Source organism: Sarcophilus harrisii, chromosome 1, assembly GCF_902635505.1.
Source record: "Sarcophilus harrisii chromosome 1, mSarHar1.11, whole genome shotgun sequence".
NCBI lineage: Eukaryota > Metazoa > Chordata > Mammalia > Dasyuromorphia > Dasyuridae > Sarcophilus > Sarcophilus harrisii.
Window position 1 is genome coordinate 90,068,545 of NC_045426.1, and position 9,604 is coordinate 90,078,148.

At 39.7% G+C, this 9,604-nt stretch overlaps 1 protein-coding gene across 1 annotated transcript in view; it reads right to left on the reverse strand.

Annotated features, from left to right (window-relative positions):
* The window catches only part of CCDC12 (coiled-coil domain containing 12), a 72,098-nt gene extending 64,197 nt beyond the window's left edge, over positions 1 to 7,901 (reverse strand). The window contains exon 1 of the mRNA XM_003762934.3: positions 7,742 to 7,901. Within this exon, the coding sequence (XP_003762982.1) occupies positions 7,742 to 7,837 (96 nt within the window). The 5' untranslated portion in view covers positions 7,838 to 7,901. The remainder of the gene's footprint in view (positions 1 to 7,741) is intronic.
* Positions 7,902 to 9,604: the final 1,703 nt, after the last annotated feature.

Here is a 9,604-nt window from a genome sequence, read left to right on the forward strand (position 1 = left end):
AGCCACCACAACAGACAGGCATGGGGGATGTACAGTGCATGCTGTGCATGTCACAGCCGCTGCAGGGGAAATTCACTGCAGCAGTGAAGGTCGGAAGCAGGAGCGCGAAGAGCAAGATAGAGTGCAGGAAACGGAGGCAACACAGCGAAGAGGCAGCTTGGAGGAAGTTGGGCATTGCAGTCTGTATGTCTCTATGTGGGCAAAGTTATTGCTGGTATATTGTTTTTGTAGTGCTGTATATATATATATATATATATATATATTAGTATTTTACTAACAGAAATTTGGAATCCCTAGGAAATAATGAGGTCAAGAAAAAGAAAAATTGACTCGGAGTGTAGGATATTCAAAGAACAGTGGACTTATGATTACTTTTTCATGCAGTACAAGGAAAGAGCTGTATGTCTGATATGCCAGACACTATATTCTGTGTTCAAAGAATATAATTTGCATGAACACTATGAAACTCAACATAAAGATAAATGATTATTTGGTTGGAGAAGTGAGAAAAGATAAAATACTAAAACTGAAAAATACATTGACAACTCAGCAAAATACTTTTGTGAAGCAGAAGCAACTAAATATTTCATCACTGTGAGCAAGTTTTCAAGTTGCTAAGCTAACAGCACTCACTGGCAGACCATTCATGGAGGGAGAATTTGTTAAAGCATGCCTTCTTTCTGTTGCCAAAAAGATGTGTCCAGAGAAGGCCGATTTATTTAGTACAGTGAGTCTTTCAGGACCTACAATTACATGGAGGATTGAAGAAATGGGAGACAATCTGCTCAGCATTTGCAAAACTCCATAAAAAAAATTTCATATTTTTCCTTGGCACTCGACAAAAGCAATGATGTCTCTGATTCTGCACAACTTCTAATTTTTATTCATGGGACGAATGATTATTTTGAAGTCATAGAAGAGCTTGCTGCACTGCAAAGCATCAAAGAAACAACTACAGGAGAAGATAATCTATGAAAAGGTTTGCCAAACTATGAATGGTTTGGAGCTGGACTGGGCTAAACTTGCGAGCATAACAACTTTTGGTGCTCCTAGAGTGGTGGGGTCTAAGAAAGGAGTCATTGCTCGCATTAACCAAGAGATGGACAAACATAACCATTCTCATCCAATAGCCATACACTGCCTCATCCACCAACAAGCGCTGTGTAGTAAATCACTGAAGCGGGACTCTGTTATGAAAATTGTAGTATCTTGTGTTAATTTCATTAGAGCTAATGCACTAAATCACAGACAATTTCAGGAATTTCTGTCTGACCTAAATGTTGAGTATGAAGATGTTCTATAATTACACAGAAGTCCATGGGCTGAGTCGAGGGAGAGTTTTGAAACGTTTCTATGACTTACTTCCACAGATTACAACTTTTCTGCTTCCAAAAAACAAAGAAGTACCAGAGCTCAATGATGCAGAATGGAAATGGCACCTTGCCTTTCTGACAGATGTAACAGAGCTACTCAACAATTTCAATATGCAACTTCAAGGAAAGGGGAAGCTCATCTGTGATATGCAATCACATGGCAAAGCATTTGAAGTAAAATTAGGCCTCCTCATTAAACAAGTGAAGGAGGAAAACTTCTGCCATCTCCCCACAACTCAAAAATCTGTTAGCAGAAAAACCACTGATTGCATTGCCAAACAAAACATGTGTGGATTCACTGGAAAAACTGCAAAAGGAATTCTAATTTAGATTTAAAGAGCTTCATCTCCATGAATAGGACATGCAGCTTTTCCATATCCTATTTTCTATTGACATTGAAAATGTGGATACAATTTACCAAATGGAACTGGCTGAACTGCAGAACTGTGACTCTCTGAAAGACGCATTCAAGTCAAGCAGCCTTCATAATTTCTATGCATCTCTCCCCTCTGAGACATATCCTCATATCAGGAACCATGCACTCAAAATGGCAACTATCTTTGGCAGCACTTACGTCTGTGAACAGACTTTTTCTAGAATGAAAACATTTGAAATCTCCAACCAGATCAGGACTAACGGATGCACACTTGCATCACGTGTTACGACTAGCAGTGACAAATATGGAACCAGACACTGACCATCTCATTAGCCAAAAGCAGGCCCATAGTTCCCACTGAAATACTGGTAAGTTTGTTGATTTAACTTTACTTCATTTTAAATATTGTATTTGTTCCGATTTTGTTTTTTCACTTCAAAATAAGATATATGCAGCGTGCATAGGAATTTTTTCATAGTTTTTGTTTTTACTATAGTCTGGCCCTCCAACAGTCTGAGGGACAGTGAACTGGCCCCCTATTTAAAAAGTTTGAGGACCCCTGCTTTAATGGGTCTGTATCCCAAAGAGATCATAAAAAAGGTAAAAGATCACATGTACAAAAATGTTTGTAGTAGCCCTTTTTTTAGTGGCAAGGAATTGGAAACTCAAGTTGGAAGACAAGGTTTTGCAAAGGTAAATGTTGAAAACTATCTCTGCATGTATTTTAAAAAATAAAAACCTATTATAAAGAATAGGAGGCATGCTAAATCATGAATTAACATGGGCTAACAGTATCCAAGAAATATTAAAAGAATCAGAGAAAGGATTTCAGCACCTCAGTCATGTCCTTTATAAACTATACATAAAAGACAAAAAACTGAATGGGTCACCAGGAGGCAAGTAGGCAAACTAATGTTATCATGGAATCATCATAGTGGAGGGACAATTAATAACAATGCAATCACATTTTTATAGCAACTTCAGATTTATAAAGCACCTTCCCCACAACAACCTTATGAGATAAAGAGTGCAAGGATGATTACCCATTTAATAGACTAAAAAACTGAGACTTAAGTGATTTAAGATTTGAACCCTTCATAAGATCATATATAGATAGAAGGATCACCCCCTCATTCTACAAATTTCTGAAGCCCAGTCTTGTCCAAACTCACATAAACAGCAATATAATTTTACATTATAAGTGAAAGCATTTGAACCCAGGTCTTTTGACTTCAGAGACAGTGTTCTTTTCCAATCTACTATGATGCTTGTAGTACTTGGTATTTCTTAACTATGTAACATGTATAAAACTGTGCTACCATTTTTAACTCCTATCTTTTTTTGCATGATACTGATATTTTTGAGTACTGTATCCCTAATGTCATTTGTCCCATCAACTCTGTGGTTTTTATTGTTCGATTTTGCTGAGCACCAAAAGTTGGAAGAAATTCATATGTCCCATGATAGAAGAAATGAGTGTATTTAGAACAAGGGTCTTTATAATCATAAAGCCCAATCCCCTCATTTTACAAGTTTCTGGAACAAAGGTCTCATTTCCAAAATATATAAAGAATTTAATAATAGAAAACTAATAAAGGCATAATGAAACCTAAGGGGAGAAAGAGGAGAGATGATCTTAAGATCAGACTTCCCTCAATAATAATAAACATTTATTATTAAGCCCCTATTATGTGCCAACATAATAATTAATAGTTTTTAATCATCTCTCATTTAGAACACAACAGCCTCATAATTGTTCTCCCCAAGACTTAAGCCTCCTCCTACTCTAATTCACCCTTCATATGGTTCCCTAAGACTTTCCTTAAAAGGCAGATTTACATCTCTCTACATAAACTCTAATGGCTCCCTATTCCTGTTTGGATACAAAGATAAAATTCCAGTTTGGTTTTTAAAGCACTTCACTTCCCCACCACATCCAGGGTCATCTCCAATCATCCTGATTTACATTTGACCAATGGACCCAAAGGAGTTTGTAAAACTGATAATCTTGCACAGCTCTCCCTCAATTCAATCCAATTCACTTGCATATTCAGGCATCACCTCTGTGAGGAAGAAGGACAAACAAACAACAAAATCCTTCACAACGTGATTACAATCTGGCCACCATCTTTCTAACATTATTCTCTTTCCTACATTGTAATATCCAGCTAACCTAGTCTCAAGCTCAGCTCTCTGCTTCCTGTCTCAGCCCCTTTGAACAGACCATCTCTCTCACATCTGGAGGTCACTTTAATCACTTTTGATTTTTTTTTTAATTTTAATTTTTTTTTAATGCCACTTTTGCACCACAGAATCTCTCTTTCTTCAACAGTCTGCTTCCTATAGGGTATCTTTCCTCATCCTCCTAAAAAATCAGTGCCCACCCACCTTAACCAAATTGTACTTAGTATGCATTTATTCTGTTTATGCTTGAATATGTTCAAGTCTCTCTCACAGAATTCAGTAAGCTCCTCGACAGTATGGATGGATTCCTTTTTTATGTTTAGAGTGCCTTACTCATAAGCAGGAGCTTAATAAATGCTTGCTCATTACTGTTTGATTGAATTAGAAGACTTTTTCATTAGCCTTCTGAAGCTTAAGATATATCCAAACAATGACTTAAAAAATTAGAACTTTCCTTTGTCTGAATTAATATCAATTATCTACACAATGCGTTTAACAACTAATCATGTATTACTTTCTCTACCTCTTCTAACATTCCTTTAAATACAAATATATAGACCAAAAAGCTGTGCCTTTCTCAGAAAAAGAACTACTGGTGTAGAAGCACCTTTAGAAGATAAATTTCAAAAGGTAAAGGACATTCCTAGGCTCATATAGTTAGCAAGTTTTCTTAAGTTAAAACTGTTCCATCCACTATGATATGCTGCAATTAATGTTGCCTTAAATTTTTAAATCTTTTAATTATTTAGATTTTCGTGTAGTGGATGAAGAGTTAGAAGACCTGGGCTAGAATTCAATCTAAATTTACCAACTAGATTACTTTTATTGGCTTCAGATTTCTGATCTTTAAAAGAGAATTGGAAGGAGCAGCTAGATGGCACAGTGATAGAGCAATAGCTTTGAAGTCAGGAGGACCAGAGTTCAAATTCAGCCTCAAACTTTTAAACACTTCCTAGTGGTGTGACCCTGGACAAGCCACTTAGCCCCAACTGCCTTGCTAAAATATACACACACACACACACACACACACACACACACACACACACACACATAAAGAGTTGGATTAAATAATTAGGTAGGTACTTTTCAAAGAGTTGAACATCCTAAAATGTCTTCATACAACCTAACTTATTAACTCCTTGAAGACAGGGATAAGGTACAGGAACACAAGCCACTATGGCCCAAGAACCAAGCCCTCCCAGTGCAGATTACCTTCTAACTATGCATCATCTCCCTCCTCCCCACATATCTTAGAAGATCTCAAAGAGAACTGGAATTGAGTTCTTTCAGGCAAGACCCTAAGGAATCAGTCATCTAATCATGATATCCAATTATAATTCCTTTCTTCTCTAGGCTGTGAGGGACAACAGTTCAACTTTACCTTGGTCATCACAAGTCCCTTGAAGATAGTGGTCTCAATCAAATGTTTCTTCCCTATTTTATAGCTGTGGAAATTTCTCCACTCCTAATCTTTTGAAAGTCAAAATCCCTCCTGTCCTCCTGTCCCCATTCATTTTGCCCCTACCAATCCCAAATCCTTATCCTGCTCTGGCCATCTATTATGTCCTCTGGAATATTTGTATGTCATATAATGATATTTCAAAAAAAAAGATGGAAGTCTTTTGTCTCTGAGAATCATCTTGAGAAGTTAAGATGTAAAGAAAGAGAACTGAGAGGATGTGAGATAAAGAGTCCTTACTCTGCTTCTGCTTCTGGCAAACTTGTCTACTCAAGTAATCGGATCTCACTTTTGGGATGAACTTTCCCCCTCCAAGGCATTTCATTCTATTTGAAAGACACTTTAAAATTTCCTAACTTATAGAGCAGGTCGTTATATGTGTATAGTTACTTGTCTTATCCCTGCGCTAAACTGTAAATTCTTTGAAAGCAGAGGCCATGCCACTTAATCTTTATATCAACAGTGTCTAGTTGCACATCTGGTGTTTATTATTTGAATTCCTAACTTGATGTCTGGTGATGTACTATTCTAAAGAAAGTACTAAGAGATTTAAAAGCAGTGTCACAGGGCAAGTAGATGCACAGTGGATAAGGAGCACCAGCCCTGAAGTCAGGAGGACCTGAGTTCAAATCTGACCACAGACACTTAACACTTCCTAGCTGTGTGATCCTGGGCAAGTCACTTATCCCCAATTGCCTCAACAAATAAATAAATAAATAAATAAAAGCAGTGCCATATATATAATAGAGAGAGCACTGAATTCATAACTAGAGATCAGAGGAGGTGGAATATCTAGAAGTGTCACTAATGACACAAGAAAGGTGCCTGTTTGTGAAAAAAGAGATCGGCCTCCATGAAACATGGACACAGATCAGTAGGATCCAAAGATCAGGGAACTGTGGTTCCAGTTTGGACTATGGAGAAGGTAACTTCAGGGGTAACCCCCAAATAGGGTCTCAAAGAGTTGGCATGACTGAAAAATGGCTCAACTGACAAGTGACTTCCCTGCTTTGAGAATCAATTGCCTCACCTGTAAAAAGTGAGGCTTAAACTAGGTGATCTTAAGTTCCTTCTAGCTTTAAGAATCTATGAATCTAAACCATTCCATGGAAAGGTTGATTAATAAAGGGACAGCTTTCCGATTTCACCTGCCATACAAACATCTGATTCCCCACCATTATGCTCTCAGTTATTCTTATTTCTTTTTCACAGACTCGAAGGTAGCACCTCTATGTAGCCAACACCAAACACAAAGGTGGACTTTGAGAAAAGACCCTAAGGGCCAAGAGATCATTCTATACTTCAACAACAATACTATATGATGACCAGTTCTGATGGATCTGGCCATCCTCAGCAATGAGATCAACCAAATCATTTCCAAAGGAGCAGTAATGAACTGAGCTAGCTATGCCCAGAGAAAGAACTCTGGGTGATGACTAAAAACCATTACATTGAATTCCCAATCCCTATATTTATGCCTACCTGCATTTTTGATTTCCTTTACAAGCTAATTGTACAATGTTTCAGAGTCTGATTCTTTTTGTACAGCAAAATAACGTTTTGGTCATGTATACTTATTGTGTATCTAAGTTATATTTTAATATATTTAACATCTACTGGTCATCCTGCCATTTAGGGGAGGGGGTGGGGGGGGTAAGAGGTGAAAAATTGGAACAAGAGGTTTGGCAATTGTTAATGCTGTAAAGTTACCCATGCACATAACCTGTAAATAAAAGGCTATTAAATTAAAAAAAAAAAAAAAAGAGAGAGAGAGAGAAAAGACCCTAAGTTTTCACTTCTAGTGCAAGAGGACTTGAGCCCAACTTCCTCTGACAGAAAGGTGCATGGACCAACAGCCTCTGGGGGCACCAAACCCAGATTTCTGACTCTTCTCCAGTGCCATTCCGCCGGCCTCCCTGTGCCTCGGGTATTTTCAGCGTGATTCAGATTCCTGTTCCTCTTTAAGGCTGAAAGGGCAGAGACGAGAACGCCCACTCTCGCTTCCCCCACGGGGGGGGGGGGGGGAGACATAACCCCTGGGGAAGCGCTAACTTCCACCTGTCAGGTCGCAGCCCCTCCCCCACGCCTCGGTTTCTCCGAGGAGGAGGGGAAGGGTAGACTCTCGTGGGTATCACGCTCGCTTATCACGGGCTTCTTCACGTGGAGTCACTGGAGGCCGAGGAGAGGCATAGGGGGCTCCGAAGCAAGCTGACCAGAGGCCCACACGCATGCGCTTAACGAGGTCCTGCAGGCCCGATCTGCCCCAGCGCGCCCGGGCCGTTACCCCGCTCAGTCCACACTCCTCTCCCCCGCCGCCGACCGTCCCGCCTTTTCCTCTCCCACTCTCACCTTGCGCCCAGTCTTTTCTCTAAGCGCCTTGAGCCGCTCTTTCCGCCGCAGAGCCTCTTCCTCCAGGCGTCCCACACCAGGGACCGGCGCCGCCATGTTGTTTTTCAACTAACTTCCGGTTGGGCACAGGATGCCAAAGAGTGACAACACAAGAGAGAAGGGAACGGGCTAAGAAGCGAAGGGGGCGGGGCCCGTTGACCAATAGTAGCATCTTAGAAGCCTGAGGGGGCGGGATCAGATGACGTAGGAAAACAGTTGCTTTAAGGTCCCATCAAGCCATCACCTATCCCCAAAAGCGCGTTTCAGATCAGGACTAATCAAAGGACCCCAGAGCACATCGATAGCATCCTCTTGCTTTGAATACATAGATAAAACACAGTTAATCTATTGCATTTTTTAAACAAGTGATTTGATTTATGCTCGGCTTTTAGTAACATTCATTGCATTCAGCGCAATTAACTCTGCAAATAATGGTAGCTTGCATCTATATGGTTCTTTAAGCTTTGCAAAACATTTTATATTTTTTTTTATTTGATCCACACAACAGCTTTCCTGAGGTAAGATGAAATTATTTTTCCCTTGATGATGGAGGATGAGGAAATTAAAGTTCACATCTACTAAGTGACTTTTCCAGACTAGTAAGTGTCTGAGGTCAGCACTTTATCCACTATACCAGCATGTTGAACATTGGTCAATAATGGTTACTTCCTTTTGAGTCCATCCAATGAAAAGACTTGGGTCTTTTGCTATTTAACCAGCTTGACTATTTCCAGCTCGCTGGGCCAGGGACATCCTGGGAGATGGGAGCTGAGAGGCACTATCTCTGCCCAGCTGTGCTTGGGCATCTCCTTGCAAGGACCGAATAAATGCTTTCTCTTTGTATCTGAAGATGTCTCTGAGTAGTGAATTTGGGTAAGGGGGTCTGGCATCCGTCCCACACAATGGTAAGATGGAAGGGGAAAAAAATTAATGATTATTCATTGAAAAAAAGGGTCAGCATGCCCATGCCAAGGCCACCCACCAGCCCCTTTTTGTATCTCCTCTCTTTTTATTATTAGGAGACACCCTGTTTTCCAGAGCTGAGGTCCAGCAAGTGAGCTGTACCCTGAGCATGGCATACCAATAATCCTTTTCACTCACCTTCTGCTGTAGTAAAATCCCTCAACTATTTCCAATCTGCCCACCAGCCCCTGGAGAAGGGGGGGGTGGTTCTCCAGGAACCATGTTCTGGGCATGAAGTTTGAGGTATAAATCAAACTTGTTTCATTGTTGCTACCGCTACAGCTCACTGTGTAGCCATTAGTGTATGTATCAGTTGTAAGTGTATCAGATGTATACGTATCAGGCTCAGCCTCACTGCCTGAGTGAGATCTTCAGAGCAGATCCCAGCATGCAGTATGCAGATCTAGCTTCCCTCTTCCAACAGAATAAAAAATGCATTTTTCTTATAATCACCGTGAGCTCTTTGGTTTTATTTTGTTTTGTTTAACAGTTGGGTTATTACCTCTATGAGCTCTTTGGCATTTTTCAGAATTAACAGCAATTGCATAATTATTGTGATTCTTAGGTCATTTATTTTCAGGTTTTGACAAAAAGGTAAAAAGGTTAAAGGAAAGTAATTTTTGGACTAGATTTAGTGGGGAAAGTACTGAGTTTAAAATCAGGACACTGTGTGACTTTAAATAAGCCAGTAAACTTTACTGAGCATATTTCTTGATATATGAACTGCAAAATTGTAGGATGTTGGACTACTATTATTAAAGATGCAATTGAGACATTGTATGACTGCTTCAGTCTCTCACTCTGCTATGCATAAAAGAGAAACCTAATAGATAATGGTTTCCTAGTGATATAATGATTGGT